Source organism: Mytilus californianus, unplaced genomic scaffold (genome assembly GCF_021869535.1).
Source record: "Mytilus californianus isolate M0D057914Y unplaced genomic scaffold, xbMytCali1.0.p SCAF_3, whole genome shotgun sequence".
NCBI lineage: Eukaryota > Metazoa > Mollusca > Bivalvia > Mytilida > Mytilidae > Mytilus > Mytilus californianus.
Window position 1 is genome coordinate 22,552,234 of NW_026262679.1, and position 27,708 is coordinate 22,579,941.

At 31.7% G+C, this 27,708-nt stretch overlaps 1 protein-coding gene across 3 annotated transcripts; it reads right to left on the reverse strand.

Annotated features, from left to right (window-relative positions):
* Positions 1 to 307: 307 nt before the first annotated feature.
* On the reverse strand, positions 308 to 26,994 carry LOC127734137 (secretory carrier-associated membrane protein 1-like). Of its 3 annotated transcripts, none has more exons than XM_052243819.1 (9): positions 26,780 to 26,994; positions 20,045 to 20,152; positions 17,978 to 18,115; positions 15,530 to 15,596; positions 14,465 to 14,593; positions 13,548 to 13,707; positions 12,435 to 12,533; positions 5,654 to 5,771; positions 308 to 3,469 (listed from the first exon to the last, which is right to left on the reverse strand). In XM_052243819.1, the coding sequence occupies exons 1-9, from the start codon at positions 26,837 to 26,839 to the stop codon at positions 3,305 to 3,307; spliced, it is 1,044 nt and encodes a 347-aa protein (XP_052099779.1). In that variant the 5' UTR covers positions 26,840 to 26,994; the 3' UTR covers positions 308 to 3,304. The 3 variants fall into 3 exon arrangements, with proteins under 3 accessions (XP_052099779.1, XP_052099777.1, XP_052099778.1); XM_052243817.1 differs by lacking the exons at positions 5,654 to 5,771; positions 12,435 to 12,533 and adding exons at positions 4,629 to 4,746; positions 12,269 to 12,367 and having other exon boundaries at positions 26,780 to 26,992; XM_052243818.1 differs by lacking the exon at positions 5,654 to 5,771 and adding an exon at positions 4,629 to 4,746 and having other exon boundaries at positions 26,780 to 26,991.
* Positions 26,995 to 27,708: the final 714 nt, after the last annotated feature.

Consider the following 27,708-nt stretch of genomic DNA (forward strand, 5'->3'; position numbering starts at 1 on the left):
ATTTGACACCCTCAAAATTTATGATGTTTTTGTCCAATAAAGATTACAGACATATAGCATTAGAAATTCAAGCATGGGTCAGCAGTTTATATGCAGTTTATATTAGTCATAGTACTGAAAAAAAAATGATGTAAAAAACTTCAGAGAATATTCATGTTCAGTATGATAAAGACTCTTTTGTTTTCATCTTCTACACTTATTTAATACCAACACAATATGCTGAATACTAAATACTCCTGGTGTCATTAGATAGTGATATAATTAATGTTTGATTTTTTATCTGACTAGCAACACAAAAATGACACAATTGTTTTCTTAATTTACATTTATTAAGAGGCTTAGTACAGCAAAACAATTATAATTTATACTACAACTTACAATGAATACATATAAACCCTCTTTATAACAAGTATAATCTTGCATAACAGACATACTTATATGTTATTAAAAGATAGGAGTAAAATTTTGTTTATTGCTTTCCAAAAAAACAAATATTAACAAACACAGTACAATGAAACTTTTGATCAAATATGTGAATAACATGAAAACATTAAATCTTTGTGTAATTGTTTTTTATTTTGGTTATACTGCATTCCCAGGTTTGTGTATATTTTTTTAACATTTTTTCAAGTTTGCCCATTTTTCATTTACACATATAAAAACCCCACATTTTCCTTCCATATTACAATTTCTATGACTTTTACTAAAATGTAGCTGGAATGTTACGACAGTACTCTTTCTATCTTATTTATTCAAGAACACAACAAAGGGACTATTTTTCTATACTACAATAAATTGTACAAATTCATAATTTGTTAATTAATGGTTCATCTATTTAATGGGATGGGTAAATAATATATAATCATGTTGCCTCCAGTATAATTTCTAGAAAATGTGTCCTATCTTGTAATGATCTCGAACAATCACTTAAATATATACTATATTAATACTGAAAATAACACACATCTACCCTTCAAGTACTACAAATCATTTAACATTGAATTCAGTAAAAAAAATCACTTGTTTCACATTTTTACATAATCATTTTTGTTGCATTTTTCCATTTATACTGGTATTTTGAATTTAGTTTTGTGAAATGGTCTTACATATTTTTCACTTTGGAATATTGAAAACCAATTCAGATTAGTATATTAAGACAACTGAAATTGGAAAGTAAAGGAAATATTGAACATAAACTGTATATATGAATTAACAACATACCCAAAGTAACAAAAAATGATTTATATGACACTGAATACATGTATACATAAATTTAAAAAATATGCTTTAGTTGTTCCCAATTAAACATGAATAATAAACAACATATTGCTCTAGCAGCCATTTGTACAAGCAAGTTTTTGACAATATCACTTTCAATTCATTCTGCACATGAAATAGTTTAAAGTATCTGCAACAAATAGAAAAGCTTGTTGATAATTGGAAGTAAACATATTATAAGTACAAGACAGAAGCAATGTTATCATACAATCATCAATAATTACATCACATGAATCCAGAAAAATTTACAAATGTATTCACGATTATGTATCACCCATAAATGGATATTTGTTTAATTATGACCAAATTATTTACTATGTGTTTTTTTTACATTTTTTTTACAATCAAGATTAAAATGAAATGAAGAAGTGAAATGATAAAAATGAGGAAATATAATGAACTGAATGAAAACGTTGCTTCATATCACTGTGCAAAGAAAATATTCATGTATGTATGTCCTATCTTCTTATATACAAAAAGCATTTGACTAGAAAGAAATTTATTGAGAAAAAAGTGTAACATCTAACCTAGTAATATGTTTTCTGCATAACACAGCATTTACACATTATTTATACCTTTCATCACTTTAATTGTGTTAATATGCTGATATACATGTTATATCACATTAAAAATATATATGCAATGATGTTAAATATATCAAGTTAATAATGCCATTAGTTTTTGGTTTGGAAATATAAAAACAATGGTTTTCAGTAGTTGCACAAGACAAAGTCATGCAATTAGTTCTGCTTGTGTTTCAAGACGTAATAAAAACTGTTGTGCTTTATTGTAAAAGAACTTTTAATGTTTCAAAATATCTCCATCCATAGAAAGTTAATAATGAATTTATGAAACTGTTGCACTACTGAGAAATATTTATATTACATTGTATGTTTTCCGTGTAATGCTCAGCAATAAACCTAAAGGAAGACTTCAGTCTTTAACAAATAATGTTCATGGTTTGAACCATTTCTTTCAAAAAAAGTAATCCACAGGTTACAGCCCATTCTGAGTTCAATGCTTTTTTTAACTTCAAGATGCTTGCTCAGAGATTCATTCCAATTAATATCATTCTTCCATTACTGTACAACATTAACTATCTCAAATTTTGTTTCCCTTTAGGAAATTTGCAACAATGTTATGATCCTAAGAACTTTTATGGAATTGTTTACGATATGAACACTTATTAAAATTTCTTTTGAGAAATAAATTATACTTGTCTCTGATTTCAAATGTAATTATCAAAGTCAACATTTGCTCCAATAAAATCATAGAACATAAAATTCTACTTCAATGTTATCTCTTTAAAAGAAATAATATGCCTTATAAGACATTACAATAAAGTACATGTATATATAAACCGTATGCCTTTTATGTGTATTAATACCTCTACTTCCAACAAACTTGTTAAACAAACAAAATATGACTCAAGGATAACTGATATCTTATTCTACATTGATTGCCAGTATACTTAGGTAAACACTGTATCAAACACAGAGGAATATTACTGCAGGTACTTACTGATGTTGTTGAAACTAAAATGTGAGAGAAACTGCAAAATAATTAATTGAGTGGCATCAATCACCTTAAACAGACTTTTGAAGTAGGCTGACAACAATTTTTCATCATAACTATTTATGGTATAAAAATGAACTATTTCAAGTTTAAAAATGAAACTTTTTCTTTCTATTGTATGCTTAAGATGTGGATTAAAAATTTCCACTAGACAGGGGTGAAAATATAGTACTACTTTACTATGGCCTAATCAGGACTTGTAGATGTTATGTATTAATCCTGAGCTGACCAGAATTAGATAAATTGCCTTGAAGTTATTCATACAGCTGGACTACAATACAATGTGCAACATGATATGATATCATTATAAACTAAATAAGTTCTTAACAACAAATGATTAAAACAAATAAATAACAAAATCTCACAACTGCACCATCCAACTTCTTTTTTTATCACATGACTTTCAAGCGTTCTAATTGAGGAACTTTGGCTGGAACAACTCTGAGTGAGTTCAGTATTTATTATTTGATCCATACTGACTAGCCATTCCTTTAGCAGCCCCTGCTGCTGCATTAGCTGCAGCACTTTGTACATGTTCATTTCTCATTACTCCAGTGGAGAATTCCTGCTGAGCTTTGGCAAAACTGGCTCCAGTACTTCTGTATATTCTGTGCACCTAAAAGTCAAACAGACGAGTCCAACATTATTGTAATCTCAAGTTTATCTGAACAAAATCAATAAGTGATACAAATCAAACATTTTGACCAAACAATAAACAGAAAGTTGGCCAACATATTTTTTTCCAAATTAATAGTTACTTAAAACAAAGGAACCCAATCTGACATTTTCTGTCAAAGGTTTTTAATTCATATCAAAGTATATTAACTAGAGCAATACTAAAATTTGACTTGCAATATTTCCTCAAATGACAACTCTCATCAATTTTGCTTATCATTCTAATAAAAAAATACAAACAGTAATACTTTTATCTAAAATATTGTTTAAGTACAGAACAAAACTACAATGTCCTCTCTTAAATGTCGAATAACATAACCTAGAATTAGATCCTTAACACCTTTTTATATAATTTAAAACCAAATTACATTTGATCTCTTTACCAATAAAAAGAAATTTTGGAAAATAGAACAGATATCTGGATGTGTGATTGCTACAAGATTATTGGCATACATATTTCTCTAACATGCAGGATCACTGTGGTGTAAGTGCCCAAATCAAATTCATCAAATAGCTTTTACAAAAACTTTTATGGACATTTCTTCTCTATTCAACATCACTTATATTTGCTTGAAGATTTGGTATTAATCGTAAATCAATTTGTGAAATTTCAAATGAACAAAATCTGGCAAAGTTTTTGGTCCAATGGTCTTTCATTGAACTCTATAATTGTTGGCTATACTGAAGGTATGCCAAAAACACATAGCAAAATGACTGATATCATTTTCAGACATTATGTTCACAAAGAGTATTCTCTTTACTTTTTATTTCTTAATTTTCATTTGTGAGATTAAGGAGCATACACATGAGTATATTTGTAGTGATGAAGTGTAGAATGCTTTAACATCAAATTCGTGGAGAATTGTACGTGTCTTGAATGCACTGCAGCAGGAAGTATACAAGCTTAAGGCATCGTTACCCTGATCAGTAAGAGAATTTTAAACACAGCTGCCATGGAGAAGAAGAATGCTATAAATAGCATCATCACACCAGTACCAGTATGATTTCCAACTACTCTAAAACCATTTATCCATCCACTGTTGGAATATCAAATTATTTCATATGTAAAATTATACAAGTATTTTTGAATATATACATACCCTAAGTAGTAAAACTAACTGCAAAATAGCACAAATGGAAAAGAATAAAGCTATAAATAGCATAATGGCCCCTGCAGCAGGTTTTTTACCCACAACTCCTAGACCATTTATCCAGCCCCTAAAAATATAATATGGAAAGGTTCTATAATTACGAGGGAAACACAAATATAAAAGATGAGGTTTTCTTTTACCAATGGAACTTGGAGCCAGTCATAATAAATTATAATGGTATCTTTGGTATAGCATTTCTGATTTGCAATTATTACTTTAATATATATTTAGATTACAATCAATATGAAATGGCTCTAAGTTAAATTTAAACATAACATAATATGGTATCCTACTATCAACCTAGTTATCCCAGGAATCTACTGTATAACTTCACCATTATAGGACAGGTTAGTGTAAAATAACAACTTGTAAAGACTTAGTCTCAGATTACAAACTTCTTTTTTACAAGGTTGTCACATACTGATTAGATGTACAGATATCAATGCAAAATTGTTATTTTTCTACTTAATTGTCAAAACAGATTTCACATATTTGTTTTCATAAAAATTTGAGTGATTTTTTTATATACAACATATTCAGATACAAGTTTTTATTGTTTTATCAAATTATGAAATGCCTTCTTCTACAAATGAATATTTTCATGTTTCTGTAGGTACCACAAATATAGTGAAATATGTCAACTGAAAAATTATACCGGCAATAGTATTTCAAAATATGATTGTCATGCAAAGGTTGACCTCCCGCCTGTTTGAAATAAGCAAATAAGCTAAAATAATATAGAAAATACTACAAATTAAACAATACTTTGAAATCTATTACATGTGACAAAGTACATCTACAAGTTTTGACCTATTACATGATTTCAAATTTTCACTTTAATAACCAAATACTCAAAAGTATACACAAACTTTTCTAAGATTTATAAAAATTTTGAAAGCTTGTTTTGAAGTATTTTCTGTAAGCATAACAAAATAAAACATCAGATGCAGGACTGTCCCGGTGTTACCATCTACCTTGATTAAGACAATAAAACTAGAAACTGCAATAAAACCAAATAAAATGCCAACAAAGATCATCATCAGTCCTGCTGCAACATTGTTGGCGATCAGCTTAAGTCCACTTATCATTCCACTGAAATTAAACAGACTCCTCTGTCAAAATGGCATTCAGAAAAGCATCATTATACAAAACAATAAAATTTTATCAACAGAATCATTATTCAAAATATATTATTAATACATAAAATATAGAACATTATTTTTCTTTCCTATACATGTACACTGCATATATAAAAAAAAACATTATTTTATCAAAAACTAGTTTTTATTTATTGAACAGCAACTCATATATCATAAACAGAATATTGTTGTAATTATTCATTTCCACTATATATAACTTCTCTTATATTTAAACGATTTATTATTTCCCGTAATGGTTAACTTTTTTTCCCTTGATCTCAGTTCTTCATTGGCCTCGGTGGCTGAGTGGTCTAAGTAGTTACTACTGTAATCACTAGCCAGTCAACACTGAGGTTGTGAGTTCGAACCCCGCTCATGCGGGTGCACTCGACTCCAATCTTAATTGACTAGGATTGTCAGTTTTCCTATCGAAGGTCGTGGTTTTCTCCGGGCACTCCGGCTTCCTCCACCAATAAAAACTGGCTGCCACGAAATTGCCCAAAAACGGTGCTTAAAAGTTGCGTTAAAACACCAAAAATCAAATCAATCTGAAGTCAAATTTTCTTGCTTTCCTCTTATTTTGCTATTGTGATCTCACGAAAAAAGGTGGCCATGCCTATTGACGTCTCACAAAAAGAACATGATCTTCTTGCATATCATTGAAAAAGGATAAATTTTACCTACACTACATCTTCCAAAAATCATTAGAGAACCTCATACGTTAAAACATTTATCCACTGTCTGCAGCTAAATTTTAGATATTTGTAATGCTCAGCAAGCCTCACATTTTAAATTTCAAATTGAACTGTTGTGAGAGTAGAAATCCCCCATCACACTAAATGCAGTGTTAGAATGTATATTTCTACAATCCATATGAATTATCATGGAACAAGCAAAAATATTCTTCAGATAAATCCACCACCAAAAGACAAATTCAAATAAATAATTCGTAAGGGTTCCGCGGAACCCAGTGTCTCGCCTACTTTTGCTCTTAATCGCAGGCTCAACAAAAATGAGGAAAAAAATTAATAAAAATATTCCTCTTTATACTACCTTTTGATTGTAAGTAGCTTCTGTCCAAGTTTGGTAAAAACCAAGGATAGTTTATGAATCTAATAAATGTTTTAAAAACTTAAACTGCAGACTGTATGTAATGTTAACTGGAAGAAAAACTAAGTCCATTTATAAGTAAAATACGGAAAAAATGGAACAAAATTTTAACAAAATTTCCTTCTAGATACTAGCTTTTAATTATAAACAAGCTTCTGTCCAGGTTTGGTACAAATCCAGGATAGTTTAAGAAAGTTGTTAAAATTTAAAAAAAAAACTTTAACCACAGAGTGAATGTAGTGTAAACTGGCAGAAAAACAAAGTCCATTTATAAGTTTAATACTGATAAACTGGATTTTTTTTACAAAATTTACTTCTGGATACTATCTTATGATCATAAACAAGCTTCTGTCCAAGTTTGGTACAAATCCAGGATAGTTTAAGAAAGTTGTTAAAATTTTAAAAACTTTAACCACAGAGTGAATGTAATGTTAACTGGCAGAAAAACTAAGTCCATTTATAAGTAAAATACGGAAAAATGGAATTTTTTTTTTACAAAATTTACTTCTGGATACTATCTTATGATCATAAACAAGCTTCTGTCCAAGTTTGGTACAAATCCAGGATAGTTTAAGAAAGTTATTAAAATTTCAAAAACTTTAACCACAGAGTGAATGTAATGTTAACTGGCAGAAAAACTAAGTCCATTTATAAGTAAAATACAGCAAAAATGGATTTTTTTTTTACAAAATTTACTTTTGAATATTATCTTATGATCATAAACAAGCTTCTGTCCAAGTTTGGTAGAAATCCAGGATAGTTTAAGAAAGTTATTAAAATTTCAAAAACTTTAACCACAGAGTGAATATTTGAGGACGCCGCCACCACCGACGGAATGTAGGATCGCTATGTCTCGCTTTTTCGACAAAAGTCGTAGGCTCAACAAAAATGAATGGAACCAGAGATACTTATTACAAATCCATCACCATAAAATAAAATTCAAATAAAAAAAATTTGTAAGGGTTTCACAGAACCCAGGGTCTCGCCTACTTTTGCTGTTAGTCGCAGGCTCAACAAAAATGGGAAAATAATTATTAAAAATTTTCCACTAGATACTATCTTTTGAATGTAAGAAGCTTCTGTTCAAGTTTGGTAAGAATCCAGGATGGTTTATGAATCTAATAAATGTTTTAAAAACTTTTAACTGCAGACTGTATGTAATGTTAACTGGAAGAAAAACTAAGTCCATTTATAAGTAATATACGGAAAAACAGGAAATTTTTTTTTACAAAATTTACTTTTTAATACTATCTTATGATCATAAACAAGCTTCTGTCCAAGTATGGTACAAATCCAGGATAGTTTAAGAAAGTTATTAAAATTTGAAAAACTTTAACCACAGAGTGAATGTAATGTTAACTGGCAGAAAAACTAAGTCCATTTAAGAGTAAAATACGGAAAAAACAATTTTTTTTTTTACAAAATTTACTTCTGGATACTATCTTATGATCATAAACAAGTTTCTGTTCAAGTTTGGTAGAAATCCAGGATATTTAAGAAAGTTATTAAAATTGAATAAAATGCTCCGCTGGGCACAGCTTGATACATCCGCAGAGGTCGAACCCTGAACAGTTGGGGCAAGTATGGACACAACATTCAAGCTTGATACAGCACTGAATTTGGATTGTGATTAAATATTTGACACAGCATAAGTTTCTGACACAGAATGAATGTGGTCTAAGAACTTTAAAAAAATTTTATTTACCTATTCAAACCATATCATTATTATTTGTTTTTATATATAAATCAGAAATAACCAATTTAAAAAGGGAAAATTTTAAAGAAAGAAAAAATCCCTCCCCCATATTTTTTTAACCCCCTTATGATTCATCACCCCCAAACTCAATCCCAGCCTTCCCTTTGTGGTATGGTACCTTGCAGTACAGTTTCAGAGAGATCCATACACTTGAACACAAGTTATTGTCTGGAAACTAGAAAAATGCTTGTTTTTAGGCCCTTTTTGGCCCCAAATTCCTAAACATTTAGGACAATTACCCCCAAACTAAAATCCAGCTTTCCCTTTGTGATATGGAACCTTGTAGTACAATTTCAGAAAGATCCATACACTTACACACAAGTTATTGTCATGAAACTAGAAAAATGCTTGTTTTTTTTCCCTTTATGGCCCCTAATTCCTAAAACTTAAAGCAATTACCCCTAAAATCAATCCCAGCCTTCCCTTTGTGGTATGGTACCTTGCAGAACAATTTCAGAGAGATCCATACACTTGAACACAAGTTTTTGTCTGGAAACTAGAAAAATGCTTATATTTTGCCCCTTTTTCCTAAACGTTTTGGGCAATTACCCCCAAACTCAATTCCAGCTTTCCCTTTGTGATATGGAACCTTGTAGTACAATTTCAGAAAGATCCATACACTTACACACAAGTTATTATCATGAAATTAGAAAAATGCTTGTTTTTTTTGCCCCCTTTTTGGCCCCTTATTCCTAAACGTTTTGGGCAATTACCCCCAAACTCAATTCCAGCTTTCCCTTTGTGATATGGAACCTTGTAGTACAATTTCAGAAAGATCCATACACTTACACACAAGTTATTATCATGAAACTAGAAAATGCTTGTTTATTGCCCCTTTTTTGGCCCCTAATTCCTAAAATTTTGAGGCAATTACCCCCAAAATCAATCCCAGCATTCCTTTTATGATATGGAACCTTGTGGTACAATGTCAGAGAGATCCGTACACTAACACACAAGTTATGTCTGGAAGTTACAAAAATGCTTATTTTTGGCCCCTTTTTCCTTAACTGTTGGTACCATAACCCCCAAAATCAATCCCAACCTTCCTTTTGTGGTATAGAACCTTATGGTAAAATTTCATAGAGACCCATTCATTTAAACTAAAGTTAGAGTGCAAAAACCAATGTGTCTTCGGAAGACAACGACGACGACGCCAACGTCATACCAATATACGACCACAAAATTTGTTTGCGGTCGTATAAAAACTTTAACCACAGAGTGAATATTTGTGGACGCTTCCGACGGAATGTAGGATCGCTATGTCTCGCTTTTGCAACAAAAGTCGCAGGCTCGACAAAAAGCAGAAGTTAACCCTCAAATGAATACCTAAATTTTCCTAGTTTTGCCGCCGTTTAAAAAAAATAATTAGGTCTTTCCACTTTTCAGACCTATTGTATTTGTTCTGATTATTGTTCACTGTTCAATGGAAAGACCTTTTGATTTTGTTCTGATTATTTTTAATTTTTTTTTCTTTTGCCTAATTTTTTTTTCTTTTGCTTAGGGTGACATATGACCTTGAAAAATGTCAACAGGAAGTGACCTTGAGCGAACCGGAAGTAGTCATTTTTGCACTTATTTCATGGAAAAGTACCTAGAAACCATATATTTTTTTGAATGGGCATACATTAACCAATCATTTGAGACCAGAAGTGACATTTTATAAACTGGAAATAGCATACTAGCTACCTTATTACAGGCATAAGTATATACAAACTAAATATTTTTGGAATCAGTGTGAATAAAGCTATCATACGAGACTGGAAGTGACATTTTCTCAACTGGAAGTAGCCAATTAACTCCCTTTTTACAGGCAAAAGTATATATAAACCATATATTTTTGGAATCAGTGTAAATAAAGCTATCATACGAGACTGGAAGTGACATTTTCTAAACTGGAAGTTGGTAATTATCTCCCTTATTTCAGGCAAAAGTATATAGAAACCATATATTTATTGAGTCTGTATGAAGAAACCTATCATTGGATGCCAATAGTAACTTTGAGTAAAACACAAGTAGCTTATCAATTATTTAGAAAATTGATGTGGAAAGACCTTCAATTGTTCTTTGAACAATTGGTTTTTTACTGTATATATGTTTTTTCAAATCCATAAAAAAAACCAGTTGGAATAAGCATCCATCTGCATTTTATGTTGCTTTACAATCTTGCATGTCATTTAATCTTTCAGTCAATTTGTTGTTTTAAAATATGCAAAACATTAAAAAACTGAGAATTTAAACAATCATCTCTGCAATATAATTTTTCAAATATTTTATATCATTATATGTACAGACATATTTTAAGAGACATCAGAATTATATACTTATTCATGAATCAAAGAATATGTCACATGGGCGGTGCAGATAATCATTTCTTACTGCAAATCAACCAGTCTTCACAGTATTTTCAGATATATTAAGGTAACAAGACAGTAATTTCTAAATTTTTTTCTCAGACTGAATGATCTTAATAATCTCCTTTGAATTTCAGTTGCTTCATTTATCAAAATGGTGTTAGCTTCTATTTTATCTGTCCGAATAATAAAATTTTCAACAACAATAAATATGGTGACATTTATTTTTAAAATTAAATAAAATCTTAACTGTATACAAAATTAAACTGTCCTTCAAGAAAGAAACAGATGAAGAAAATGAATAGTTCAAACTTATCACAAGAAACTTTTAAAATATAATATTATTTCATAATAAATCATGCTTAAACTGTGCAAATAAATGTTTCCAACATGAAAAGCAATTTTTTAACCTTATTGTACAAGTCTTGTAAGCATATATATATTTTTTTTGGTTAATCAGAACTTATTTTGTGTTTTGCATTTATATTGAAGGTTGAAAAACCTGCAAAAGGTTTGTGCGACTATACCAATGACTGTTCCACAGAAACATTTAAGGTATCCAGGCAAGGCACTTTTAAAATGGTGTAGCCACCTACTAAGGCAACTTTTGAATTTCACTCACATTTTCACCATAAAAAATAAAAGAAGAATGTGTCCAAGGACATGTTCCAAGTCATAGGAGGACATAACTCTTTAAACCATTAAATTACTTACTGCCCAAATTCGAAGTCTGTCTGTGTGTTGTGGTTCTTAGCATTGTATATGAGTTCATAAAATTTGCACGAGTAAAACTTAAGTTAGATTGTGGAAACTAAAAATTTGTAATTTTCCAAGTTATAAAGGGGCATCTAGAAAGGTAAGTAAATCACTGCCCAAATTTAAACTCTGTGAGTTTTGGTTCTTAGCATTGTGTATGAGTTTCATAAAATTTGGATGAGAAAAATTTTGTTAGAGTGCAGAAACCAAAAATGGGATTCATGGAAGGACAGACCGACAGTCAAGGGCAACACTTTATGTTTCCTCGCCTAGCGGCGGGGGCATAAAAAAAGGTTGACAAATTTTCACAGTTCAGATTCAATGATGCCTTCCATGGGTCCACTGTATGTTTTCATAGAACAGTCCTTAAAAAACTTATGCTTTGGTTAAGGTTACCATTGAGGTAATGCTAAAATGTGGTCTCAGTGGTTGTGTGTATGGGTGAGACAAGTGCTTGGTTGGTAATTAAATACTTACACTGTGACATCAGTTATTCCTAATGCTTGCACTATACACACAAGAAATTGGAAGAAGAAAATGAAGAAAAAAATAAAAAAGTTGAAGGAACTATCACTCCTGAAAACAAAAAGAAAAAAAATCATGCAATAATCTTAAAACAACAAACAAAATATGACATACTTACACAGAAATAGTAGAAATTCCTAAAGCCTGGATTATACACACAAGGAATTGGAAAAAGAATATGAAGAAAAATACAAAGAAGTTGAACGAGCTATCACTCCTGCAATAAAAAACATCATAAGTCCATTAGGGTTGTATCAATGATACCTATATGCATTTAGTATAATTTTTTGTCTTCTGAAAGCTGCAATATGCAGTAGAGAATACATGTATGTTCCAGGAGTTCTCATCACCTTATTGTAATTTTTTTCTAAAAGTATTGAAATTGTCTTCTTTGGGTGTAATGATTCAGGATATTTTAAAATTTGTTGATACAGATTTGATGGTCACAAATGGAGTTAACTAGTGACCCAGAAAACAGATATTCAGGACAATCAATTCAGAGTTTGATGCCGGTAAAATGGCTGTAGGTCTTCAAATACAATACTCATATCTCAATTCTAATCAAACAAAATGATAAAAAAACATATTAAATTGCACATTTTTAAAATCATTTACATGACGTCCTTGCTTGCATCAAGGGAGGTACTGATGCCCTGAAATTTGTGGCATTATCAAATCAAAATGAAGATGACAAACAGTCATGCATTAGAATTAATAATATGCGACTTCACTCTATCCTTATTTTTATTACAGATTTAACATCAAAGATAATATACATTTTGAATTTCATGTAATGGTCTTTACTTGTTTTATTGATAGTTAATATTTACATCAGGTAGGGAGACATGTCTTCCAGCAGACAGTTCCCTTGTGAACTAGCAAGTTAAATTTCCATCTAAGCGTGTTGTACTTGTTTAAAGCAGGGTTCACCTTCAAATTGCATTAAAATGTTCTCGTCCTAAACATGCATTTAATTTGCAACTGGATGTTTAACAGCCATGCCTCATATTCATGTGAGGTTAAAATGTGAAAATTGGATTATATTGGATAGTTGATAGGATTATTTTCTAGTATCACATTTGTTTTTTTAGGTGCCTTTACCTCCTATTCTTTCTATTCTAATAAAGAGTTTGCTCAATTTTCCTTGCACATAACATTTTCGGTAACTTAACAAAACTAGTATGTTTTAAAGGCAGATTATTGTAATGTTTCTATCTTGTAACAATCTTACCTGAAAGCTTTGTAGACAGGTCTATACCAGCATAAGAAAGAACATGGTGTAAATAAGACGAACCAAACAATTGATAATCCAAACGTTACTCCTCCATCACCATCCACAATGAAAAAAGCTAAACTAGCCAAGACATTAAGAAGTAGAACTAAAACATAAACTGAAAGAAAAAGAAATCTTATTAGATTGATAAGTCAGAATTCAGCTGTATTATATTGGAAAAATTCAATTTCAACAATTTTTGCATTTCCTTTCAAAATTCTTTATAGCATTCATTTGAATTTTATACACCTTATTTTATTTATTAAATAAATGCACTGAAGAAGGACGATGACTAAATTCATTAAAATACATATTTTATCAATCTTATAAATATTCAGATTACTATTTACTGTGATATTATGCTTTCTGTTATAACAGCTGACCACATTTAAAAATATAAAATCATTTCATTTCAAGCAAGCATAAAGTAGGATGAAAATTGTCATATTTACTCGAAATAGTATAAATATTTCAAACTGCTGAAAATTTTCATATTCAATAGGTATAGTTTAAAACTGTTTACATGAAAAAACTGCACCACAAATTTGAATATAAGTTGAATTATACAATTCAAATATAAAGTAAATCCTTAATGCTACAAAAAAATATAACAGGTACATGTATCACCAAAAATACCGGAATTCAACCCTATACAATCAACTGTAGGTTTTGTTCTAAAACTTAGTAAATTTTTCATTCAACAGAGTGAGACTGCTATAAAATTAAAGATGTTTATTTAACTGACTTCACAGAGATTATATTTACTGGTGCTTAAATTATCATTAGGATTTTATCCAGTTGAATGCAATGTACTGTAAATACTTATTTTTCTTCTAAGGTAATTTTTTTGTAATAAAATAACAATATAAACTTACACCACCATAAGTAGTATACAAATTTTACAGTCCTCTGGAATTCTAAAGGAATATCAACACTAAAATCTTGATAAAAACATGGACCAACAGGACAAAATCCAGGTAATGGTGGCCAGTTGTTCTGTCGATCTGGATAAAAAAGATACATATACATGATACAATGAACTCTTGATAAAAACATGGACCAACAGGACAAAATCCATGTAATGGTGGCCAGTTGTTCTGTCGATCTTGATATAAAAGATACATATACATTATACAATCAACTCTTGATAAAAACATGGACCAACAGAACAAAATCCAGGTAATGGTGGCCAGTTGTTCTGTCGATCTGGATAAAAAAGATACATATACATGATACAATGAACTCTTGATAAAAACATGGACCAACAGGACAAAATCCAGGTAATGGTGGCCAGTTGTTCTGTCGATCTTGATATAAAAGATACATATACATTATACAATGAACTCTTGATAAAAACATGGACCAACAGAACAAAATCCAGGTAATGGTGGCCAGTTGTTCTGTCGATCTGGATAAAAAAGATACATATACATGATACAATGAACTCTTGATAAAAACATAGACCAACAGGACAAAATCCAGGTAATGGTGGCCAGTTGTTCTGTCGATCTGGATAAAAAAGATACATATACATGATACAATGAACTCTTGATAAAAACATAGACCAACAGGACAAAATCCAGGTAATGGTGGCCAGTTGTTCTGTCGATCTGGATAAAAAAGATACATATACATGATACAATGAACTTGATTCTAGAATAACCATTGCTAATTTTGAGAACACACTTTTAGTCCCAGTAATAAAAACTTTCAACGTGATTATCTTTACAAACATAATTCCACTATGACAGGAACAGATATGATAATTCCTCGACTTTAAGTGTAAATATACATTCTATTTACTGTAACTTCTTTATAGCTACATTTTAACTGCCTGTTATTATACATGTACAAAAATTTCTAAATTTTAATAAAAATATATATGCTGCTTGAAAACTTACTACCTCACTTGGAAAATAAGTTCCAACAAAAAGACATACCATTATACTGCATGTTCCTCATTTCTCTTTCTTTTCTTGATAATTCTTCTGCTTTTCTCTCTAATTCCTAATAAAGATATCAACATAAATTCCTAATAGAGATATCAACATAAATTCCTAATAAAGATATCAACATAAATTCCTAATAAAGATATCAACATAAATCAAAACTATCATATACTAGGTGCATCTTTAATTATCTTATTAAACTTGTATAACAGGTCATATGACTCAAAACCACTCTCTTTAATGATTTTTTTTAAGCTAGCAATTTTGGCTTATTCACTTTCAAAATTTTAGTAAACGTCAGCAATACATGAAAGTCACATGTACAAAAAAATGGAATAGGGTGGAAAATAAGACAAACAAATACATGTGTCCATATGACAACATGCACAGCAAAGCTTCTATTGTTGAAAGAAGTCAGAGATAAAAAAATCATAGTAACAATCATCCTTACACGTTGAAAATATGCAGTGAAAATGACCGAAGGTGCCTTTTACTCATGTACATGTTGTTGGTCCTTGGATGGGAACATGGAAAATCCTCTTGAAACCTAACTTCTGAGGATGATTGTAGCAAAACTCGGTTTAAATAAGTGCAACAAATTCAAAGGAGATTTAAACCCAACCTAAACAGGTGTTAAATAATTTTCTTCCATCTTCAATTCAATTTGAATTTTACTTAGAACCATTCAAACAACTATTGAGGACAATTGCAATTCTATGGTGAAACAGGTAAAAAATCCAAAAGGCGAGTACTGTATATACATTTCTTCCATTTACCATGGGTATTTAAAAAAAAAATTTTGAAAAATTAAAATAAAACGAACCCGTTATTTGAACAAATATATAACCCCCATTTAAATTTTGTGTAAGAACGTTTTGACTTCGTACTGGTATAAATGAATAAGAAACTTAACTTTAAAAGTCTGCATGTTGATCTCTAGATCTCTTATGGACATTTGTGCTGTTGGCATATACCCAACATTTCTTTTTAATAACTTTCATAATTTCCCTCTTAAAGTATAACAACATACATGACATAGTAAACATTAAAAATAAAATGCTTCGCTGAGGCGCAGCTTGATACGACTGCAGAGGTCGAACCCTGAACAGTTAGGGCAAGTATGGACACAACATTCAAGCTTGATACAGCAATGAATTTGGATTGTAATTAAATATTTGATACAGCATAGGTTTCTGACACAGAATGAAAGTGGTCTAAGAACTAAAAAAATTTTAATTTACCTATTCAAACCATATCATTATTATTTGCTTTTATATATAAATCAGAAATAACCAATTTAAAATGGAAAATTTTAAAGAAAAAAAAATCCCCCCCCCAAATTTTTGAACCCCCTTATGATTCATCACCCCAAACTCAATCCCAGCCTTCCCTTTGTGGTATGGTACTTTGCAGTACAATTTCAGAGAGATCCATACACTTGAACACAAGTTATTGTCTGGAAACTAGAAAAATGCTTGTTTTTTGGCCCCTTTTTGGCCCCAAATTCCTAAACGTTTAGGGCAATTACCTCCAAACTCAAACCCAGCTTTCCCTTTGTGATATGGAACCTTGCAGTACAATTTCATAAAGATCCATACACTTACACACAAGTTATTGTCCTGAAACTAGAAAAATGCTTGTTTTTTTGCCCTTTTATGGCCCCTCATTACTAAAATTTTGAGGGAATTACCCCCAAAATCAATCCCAGCCTTCCCTTTGTGGTATGGTACCTTGCAGTACAATTTCAGAGAGATCCATACACTTGAACACAAGTTATTGTCTGGAAACTAGAAAAATGCTTAGTTTTGGCCCCGTTTTGGCCCCTTTTCCTAAAATTTGGAAGCAATTACCCCCAAAATCAATCCCAGCATTCCCTTTGTGATATGGAACCTTGTGATACAATGTCAGAGAGATCCATACACTTACACACAAGTTATTGTCATGAAACTAGAAAAATGCTCGTTTTATGCCCCTTTTTGGCCCCTTATTCCTAAAATTTGGAGGCAATTACCCCCAAAATCAATCCCAGCATTCCCTTTGTGATATGGAACCTTGTGGTACACTGTCAGAGAGATCCATACACTTAAACACAAGTTATGTCTGGAAGTTACAAAAATGCTTATTTTTGGCCCCTAATTCCTTAACTGTTGGTACCATAACCCCCAAAATCAATCCCCACCTTCCTTTTGTGGTATTGAACCTTATGGTAAAATTTCATAGAGATCCATTCACTTAAACTAAAGTTAGAGTGCGAAAACTAATGTGTCTTCGGACGACGACGACGCCAACGTCATACCAATATACGACCACAAAAAATTTTTTGCGGTCGTATAAAAAGGGGGAGTCCTTACATATATTTGTTAAAAGTAACTTTTGATTTAATACTCGTATTCATTATGTTAAACTTCTCCATTATATCAAACAACATATTCTACCAACCTCTTGTCTTTTCTGTAGATCTGATGTATCAATTTTCTGTGCCCCTGAGGCAGCATAGGGTGGAGGTTCTTCTGATGGTTGCATTATAGCGGGCTGTGTAGCTGGTTGTGGGGGAGGTACTGAGCCACGTCCAGCTCCCTGGAAATTAGGAAACAAAATTGATGTAGACATTTTTAGAGCATGTACATGTATGTAAGAATCAAGTAATGAGGTAAAATTATTTATTATGAATGTAGCCTTTAACTCCGGAACAATTAAATTGAAATTTGAAGGAAAGTTGTGAGGATCACTTACCTGTAAAAAATTCCCACCTATGAATGTGATACATGTTTATAAAGAAAAAACTTAAACATGTGTATACAAAATCTCTTCTTGGAAGCCTCCTATAAATGTTGAATGCACTGACAACTTGACATATTATATTATTCAGAACAAACTACAATGCAAATGTTCAGCTATCAGTTGTTATAAATACATGTATCTATAAATATAATGTATTTTGAACATTTAAATTTTTCACATACAGACTCGACTTGCTATTGCAAATGACACATTGAAATCATATATGGCACTCCTTAATAAATAAGACTCTTTATACCAAAATTTACTAATACATGTGTGAAAAAACCCTTAAAATGCAGAATTATCTTAGAGCTATTCCAGAAAAAAGATGCATAAAGGTTTGGTTGGTGGATGTTTCACTCATAGCCACTATACTATGTTATTATCTGACTATTAATATAATGTAATTCAAAAAATGAAAACAACATGTTATAAATTTCATGTATCTGAAGCGTTTTTCTGCATTTACCTTCATCAGGAACGCTCAAAGCCGATATTTAACTGGCCAAATTTATACAGTATTCACTTTTCTGCTTTCCAAAAAATCCCTTTAAACCTTTACATTTTTTGTTGTTGCATTCCATTACTCCTACCACACACATATTTTTTTTTTCTGGAATAGTCCTAAGACATAAAAGTGATTTCTACCCCATTGGCTTTTTTTATTGCTTATGACAGTCCTTTAAAAGTGAAGGTTTAAAGCAGGGATCTTAAAGAGAGTGCATGTTTAACATGTGTAATTTTATTTATAACAAAAGCATGTAAATTAAAATATATTCATAAGGGATTTTGGTGTGCTTCATCTAAAAAAGGTAAAAGTCAGGGACTTTGGCATATATTTACATCTAACAGTGGCTGCTCAGTCATTGACTACAAATTATAAATAGAACATTATCAATTTATACAATTTTAATCCTTACAAAATGTAAACCTAGATTACATGTATGTTATCTTCTTCCAATGTACTATTTATGTAAATTTGTTTGTTAGGTTATATTTAAATGCAGATGGTGACTTTGTTACACTATTGCACAATGCACTATTTTAACTAATAACCAAACTAATCCAAATGATATGGGAAAAAAGATAAACCCCTTTTATCAGGATATAAATCATTTCCAAAATACCAACTGTCCAAACGACCATTATCATTAATGATTATAAAAATGATGTATACATATACATCTAGACAGTATATGTATACATTTACCACAAAAAGCAACTCTTAGGAAGAAAAGCATGAATGGGGTTAAGATCTATGGGTACATGGTATTTACCTAATAACAGTCAGATCCATGCAGAGTTGCTGTTCCTTAAGCTGTGTGAGATGTATATCTAAAATACTCTGATAACTGAGACAAGTCAATTCAGAATGGGCACTTTTAATGTTGAGGAATGCTATATTCCATGAACTCAAAATCCTTGCAATAACTCTTATGGGGCTAATTATACTACTGACCAGCTGTTGCAAAGGCAAATCAATTTGCTCCTCTAACACCAACATGTCAGTTCATCCAGAGCTCAGAGGCAGTCCAAATTTATCTCCTAGCATTTCCTTGACCCACAATGAAAATTTTTACATATTTAAATGTTGAATTTTGACTGATTCTGATAATGTGTGAAATATATAAACATTATTTTAATTCAGTTTTCTCTAGCATAATCAAACTATGTTGATACCAAACATTTCAAATCCATCTAAATTTGACCTGAAATTAAACTTACTCCTGCTGCTGGACGGGTTTTATTACCATCCTCAAATGGATTGTACTCATCCATTGTACCCTGGTTTGTACCAACATTTCCACCAGTAGCTTGACGTACAGAAGGATCCTGTAATATAAAGCAAACATTATAGAGAAAATAAAATGCTTTGCTGAGCGCAGCTGGATACGACCGCAGAGGTCCAACCCTGAACAGTTGGGCAAAAATGGACACAATATTCGCGCTTGATACAGGTCTGAATTTGGATTGTAATTAAATATTTGACAAATAATAGGTTTCTGACACAGAATAACTGTAGTCAAAGAACTTAGAATTGGGAATATGATTTGAATTTATATTCAATATTTTTGCTTTTGTGCAATACACTATGCTGTTGCGAATTGCCCACCCCCCCTTTAAATTTCTGAAATCAGAAATGAGAAAAGATTGCCCCCCTTCCCTAATTTCTTTTTTACTCCCCCCTCCCCACCCCTTTTTCCAAAAAAAAAAATTCTTTCCCTCAAGACATGCAAGATATGGTCATTATCTCAATTCAAATTTCCAATAGAGTTTGCAACCATAATTACCAATTTAAATACATCATAAAAGTCTTAAAATAGAAAATTACATACATAATCATGGCTAAAATTAATATTCCTTCATTAATAACTTCTAAAAATAAATTGACAGTTAATCACCTCAAGACAATACAAAATTTCTTTATAGATAATTTAAAAGAAGGGTAAAGGAGGTAAATCCAAACATACACAACATTGTACTTTAAATGTTTGGATTACCTCCCTTACACTGCTTTTAAATTGTCCCAGGAAACCTTTGTTTTCCCCCCTTTTCTGCCCCTATTTCCTAAAAGGTTTGAGTCATAACCCCCCAAAGTCAATCCTAACCATCCCTTTGTGGTATGGAAACTTGTGGTATAATTTCAGAGAGATTCATACACCGTTCCACAAGTTATTGTCTGGAAACTAGAAAAATGCTTATTTGGGCCCTTTTTTGGCCCCTAATTCCTAAACTGTTAGGTTTAACCCCCAAAATCAATCCCAACTTTCCTTATGTGGTTATTAACCTTGTGTTTAAATTTCATAGATTTCTATTTAATTATACTAAAGTTATTGTCCGGAAACCAAATGTCTTCGGACGACGACCACGTGATACCTATATATACTACCGCAAAATTTTTTGCGGTCGTATAAAAACATCACAGAGAAAGCATGTATCTGTGTTCATTTTCTGGCAAGTGGTCAGTATTATTCAAATTGTTATAAATTTAAAAGCTTTGTAAGACTTGAGGAATTGTTCTGTCAGATGATATAGGATACCACATGATCAAGGCATTGTAAATTTGAGACAAGAGTACACATGTTTGTTTGTCTTATAAAAATAAGGAGATGTGGTATGATTGCCAATGAGACAACTACATGTATCTACTAAAGTTAAACATGCTTGTCTTGATTGCTTTACTGGTCATGAATAAATTTATGTTGAAAGTCTTTAAGATAAAGGTTTACTACAAGTTAGTATCACATAAACTTAACATTATCAATGATCCATGTAAAACTAAAAGAGTTCCAGGTAGTTGAACCATTAAACATGAAACTTAACAGTGACCAATCAAGCAGAAAAAGGAGTCCAAGGTCAGATAGATCCTGTCAGGTGGACATTGCAAGTACATCTTACATTGGCTTACAATAATTAAATACACCAAATATAATTGATCTATTGTATATCATATAGGAGATATGAACTTGACCACACAACTTAACCTTGATAACTTATCCATGACAAGGGGTCAAGGTCAGGTGAACCATGTTTGACAAACATGTAGACCCTGTAAGGATTCCATATACCAACAAGAGGCTGTCAGAGTGACAGCAAACCGTATTTTCCTGCAGAGGTCGAACCCTGAACAGTTGAGCAAGTATGGACACAACATTTAAGCTTAAAACAGCTCTGAATTTAGATTGTGATTGAATATTTGACACAAAATGAATGTGGTCAAAGAACTGAAAAATTTGAAACTGGACATTTACCTATCATGGTCCAATATCCAAAATCTAAGTACATTGTTAGAATCTGCATATCAAAGAACCCCAAGAATTCAATTTTTGATGAAATCAAACAAAAGTTTAATTTAGGACCCTTTGGACCTCAATGTGGACCAATTTGATAAAGGAGCCCAAAATCCAAAATCTCTAAATAAATGGTTTGATTCAGCATTTCAAAGAATCCATAAATTCAATTTTTGTCGAAATCAAACAAAGTTTAATTTTGGACCAACTTGAAAACTGGGCCCAAAAATCCAAATTTAAATACAGGTAAAACCGTTTAAATTCAGCATTTGAAAGAACCCTATATATATTCAATTAATGTTGAAATGAAACACAGTTTAATTTTGGACCTTGATTTGGACCAACTTGAAAACTGGGCCCAAAATCAAAAATTAATCTGTCATTCCAATTATAATTTTGTTAGTTGATAATTACCACATGTTTGTTATCTTGATAAAAGGTGAAAATTATTGCATGAAAAAATTATGTAAATACATTGTCCTAATCCAAATACATGTACAAATGTGTATATTTAGTTAATTGTAAAAATCTATTATACAAATTGTGTGTAGTTTTATAGGATGAATAAAAATAAATTATTATCTAATGAAAATGATATTTGCAAAACTGTACCCCCAAACAGGATCAAGTAAAATATATTTGCAAATCTGGACCCCCAAACAGGAACAAGTAAAAATTAAACCATTGTTCCAGCTAGGATTTCAAAAGGGCAGGGAGCCAATCATGAAAAGGGCACTTTAGCATGCGGATTGATAATTCAATAAAATCCTTCGCTGAGCGCAGCCTGATACGACCGCAGAGGTCAAACCCTGAACAGTTGGGGCAAATTTGGATATAATATTCAAGCTTGATACTGTCTGAATTTTGATTGTAATCAAATTTTTGACATAATATCGGTTTCTGACACAAAATAAATGTGGTAAAAGATCTTACAAATCTATTGCCTATACTGTGCAATTGAAGATTACTTCTTGAAACTTTTACAAAATTTGAAAATTTTTGAAAAAATATGAATTCCTTAAAAAAATTGGACCCCAGCGCCTTTTGGAATCCCCCCTTAGAGCAATTACTCCAAGACTTGATCCAATTCTTTCTTTTGTAGTTTGGAACCTTGTAGTACAATTTCAGAGAGATCCATACACACCTAACACAAGTTATTGTTTGGAAACTAGAATAATTCATGTTTTTGGCCCTTTCATGGCCCCTAATTCCTACGTTTGAGGAAAGTACCCCCAAACTCAATCCCAGCCTTCCCTTTGTGATATGGAACCTTATGGTACAATATCAGAGAGATCCATACACTTACACACAAGTTATTGTCCGGAAACTACAAAAATTGTTGTTTTTGCCCCCTTTTAGGCCCTTAATTCCTAAACTGTTTGCCCCATAACCCCTAATATGAATCCCAACCTTCTACTTGTGGTATTAAACATTGTTGTACAATTTCAGAGCAATCAAATTACTTATACACAAGTTATTATCCTGAAACTAGAAAAATGTTTGTTTTGGACCCCTAATTCCTTAACGGTTGGGACCATCATCCCCAAAATCAATCCCAACTTTTGTGGTATTGAACCTTCTTAAAAAATTTCATAGAGATCCATTAATTTAAACTAAAGTTATTGTCTGGAAACCAATGTGTCTTCGGACGACGACACGGACGACGCAGACATCATACCATTATACGATCCCAAAATATTTGTTGCGGTCTTATAAAAAGGGCATGACAAACATTGTCTTATGTAAACAGCAGGGGTTTCAGCTAGGAGTTTTGAGGGCTTTAGTCACTTTTACGTGAGATGAAAATCAGCCTTATTTTGGGTAACAGTAAGGGACCAAGGACGTATATTACTAGCTATACATATGCCTAAGGCCAGGATCAGGATCTTTGAAGACCTTAAGCATGCTACAAATGTAGGCAGTCATGGCATGACTTGACTGGTGTGATGCATAAATAAAAGATTAGAACGAGGATCCGCAAATTTGGTTCACAATTTCAGTTATTTTTACAGGACATCCTAATCACCAAAAGTTGGGTTCCTCTTTTTTAAAACCAGGTATCACAGTATAAATGAAATTGTTACGAATATTACACTGCATTATCACTATCCCTGTAAAAACGTTGAAATCAATATTTGGAATTTATTTTTATAAACTTTGAACGATTAAAATGACTGTCTATTTTAAATTTATCAAGAGTAGATCACGTTTACTTTCGATTTTTAAACGAAATGAAAACAGGAAGTGACAAGTAGATAATAAATTTAGAATGAATCCGGATTCATGACATCTACAGATTGGTTTGTGTTTAACAAAAAGGCAGGAAATTATCAAGTTGCTCAGTAGAAATATATTTGTCTCTCTCATTTAATTTGATACTAAATGATTTCGTATTTTACGTTTTAGTGTCTATTAAATTTATAAAAATACGGTCACGCATGCGCAGTACATGATAAAGAAAGCACATGTTTGACTCTTGAAAATATTTGCGATTGTTTTGAATGTAACGAAAATACGTTCAAATGACGAAACTATGTCATCCAACCTGCACTAAGTGATCGTATGAGAAATTTTGAAATTAAAATGTGAACGCTCCGGGGATAAACAATTTTGACTTTTTGTTCAACTGACGAATCTATTTCTAGTTTCAGGATAATAACTTGTGTAAAAGTATAAAAACATCAATGGATAAACATGGTAAACGAACTGCAAATTGTGGTCTTACAGGGCTCACACTACTTCAGAATCATAGGGAGAAGTGACTTCTCTTTTTGAAACTGATAGGGAGAAGTGGTGAGATTTGAAAGAGAAGTGCTCCTTCGCGTGCTGCGCTACTATGTTTTGATTTTACTATAGTATAAAGGGTCATATGTAAATAATGTTCTTTTTATATTGTTCAATTCATGTCTGAGTATACAATTAAATTAACAGTTCAAATTCAAAGTTGTTTAAGTTTAGGTTCTTGTGAGAAACTACCAACTAAATATCTAGCACTAAAAAGAATTTTTTTTATGTCAAAAAGGAAAAGAAATTATAATATATGAATTACAATTCAATTAAAAACTATCTTGTTTATCATGTTTATGAAATTCAGTGTTTCTCATCAAAAGATATACAAAGTTAAGCTGGGCCATAATATATTGATATTAGTAGTTAAGCAACTTTAATCAATATTTTGAAACAATCCATATAAATTATATGGAATTATATACATTAATCAATTAGATCTAACCAAAAGTCTGTTAATGCGTGTGGAATGCGTAATTTTTCCTTTTGTCAGCTGTTCCATTCATGCGTCTGTAGTTATTATTGTAAAAATACGGATTTCGGTCATAGCTGGTCCGGTTCCGATCCATAGTTAGTAAACGGTTAATGGCGGACGAAGAAAATTTAAAAAAATAAACGATGTTTGACAAGCTATTTGGAAAGGAATATGACGTTTTTAATGCAATAAATGGATTAAACATTTACTGGAGGCAACTTTTATCACTTTCAAATGAAGTAACAAACTTATTTTGCCGCCGAAAGTTAGATTGATGTACGCTCTCTGAGTAACAAGTACCGGAAGTGCATGCAGTGATAAAAAGTTGTCTTTTTATTAAATAACCTGCTACACACTGTAAAGTCAATGCTTAAAACTCTTTTCTTAAGAAAATGAATCGTTTATGTCTAAATTTCTTTAATAATCAATAAAAAATTGATGTTTTATCAACTTGGTAAAAATTGAAAATGTCCGATGACGAAAGCGATTATCGTAAACAACAGGGCGACTTGTTTTCGCTTTTGAGGGTCAGGCAAAGCGAAGTGTCAGATGGGAAAGCGACTTCTTCGCCCTAGTCGCCTGGTAGCGTGAGCCCTGGTCTTATTAGAAATATTGAAATTGAAATGCTGACTGACCGATTTTACTTTGAAAAATAATTATAATGGTCAATTATGATGTTTGATTACTGATTAGTGACCAATCCGATGGCAATAAGTGGATTACCTGTAATCACAACTTATAACACCTGCTATTAATGTTAATTAGCCGAGGGTCATAAACTTGTCAGAAACATGAAGACAGGTAGAATTATAGTATTTTCATCAAAATATTACGACAATAAAGTCATGGACATGCGAAAAGGGCATGGTGTCAGAAAAAGGGCACAGGGTGGCAGTCGGGAAAGGGTGAGCAGACCGCCCTTTGAAAACGATCAAGCTGACCTCGGAGAAAAAATTACCCTGCCCTTTTTAAAAGCTGTCGGAAACACTATCGTAGTATCGATGGTTATTATCTGGCAAAGGCTGTAAAGTCTTTGGTTATCTATCTATCTTTCCGTCCAGGAGTGGACTAATTTTGAGTGTAGATACTCTAGCATGATGAACAGCTAAATACTTCAAAGTATGTACAGTTAAAATAAAGTATGTATGTACAGTTAAAATGTAAGGTGTTCTTTATTACTATTACTAGTATTAGTTGTGAAGTAGTGTCACCGTTCACTGTGTTTGTGAAATCAGTTTATAAAAAGCCAGTCGTGCAAGACTTTGAAATTATGATATAACAACAAGATGTCTTCACAGATTACAAAGAATAATGTTAAACCCTATAAAGTAAAAAATGTAAATAGGGGATGTGTGTGCTTTCTGTTTTCCGGTGTGTTGGCATAGAATTTCTGTCAAAACGACTTACGGAAAATGGATTTGCCTGTGCTTCTGGATCAGCGAATGGATTACTGTCAAAATCTGACATTTTCGCAGTATCTGTTCTTTACTTTAATTGCCAAATGAGATTGCTATACGGATGTCATCTGCGAAAGATTTACTTTATTTACAGGTGGAAAATTATAATGGCCGATTGACAGCTTCCGTGAAACATGCGCACTTGTCACTATCACATGAAATATGACGTCATCCGGTACATTTATATTACACTGTTCCATGTGATTTTGAGTGGCTTTAATAAATTATAGACAACAAAAGTCGTACTGTAATAACAAAACAAAAATAAACAAATAATTCATGAGGGTCTGGATGGGAGATCTTTAATTGTGCAATCTCTAGTAAAAAATAACTCTGATCAAGGATTTGTATAGTTATACAAATCCTTTGCTCTGATTCAAACAAAAAATGCTCTCAAACTGACATTATCAAGATGCTTGATTTCTCGATTGACAACTTCTTCTTCTTCTTTATGTAGATCCCTCCAGCGTTGGAGCACACACAGCTAGCTGTGTTCCCTTAACGGATTAGTTTTTAAAATGTTAACATATTCACAATTTATTCCAAATTTAAAATGTTGTAAAGAAATCCTCCACCATAACGTTGCACATGCACAAAATTTATTTACTGGCAGAAATGTACATATTATATACACGGATAACCCATACGTTGTCCAGGATGCAGGTTCGATGATAAAAGCAATGTCTAGCTTAATAAAATCAATGAACTATTTTGGCTGTTGAATTTACTGGATAGAGTTTATGTTTTAAAAGTCATCATTCATATGAAAGCCTAGTAGACCAAGCCTAAAAAACTATGCATTCCGAAGATGTTACGGACGGATATTTTCTAGATAATGTTAATAAGCAATAATATATTTTTGCGTTATAAAAGTTAGTT

Coding starts and splice junctions, on each gene's coding strand:
- LOC127734137 (XM_052243819.1), bottom strand. CDS start 26,839: ATGTCAGATTTTGACAGTAATCCATTCGCTGATCCAGAAGCACAGGCA. Junction 13,708..14,464: donor TGTATACTACTTATGGTGGT/GTAAGTTTATAT, acceptor TTTTTCTTTCAG/TTTATGTTTTAGTTCTACTT. Junction 5,772..12,434: donor GGAATTTCTACTATTTCTGT/GTAAGTATGTCA, acceptor GTTTAATTTCAG/TGGAATGATAAGTGGACTTA.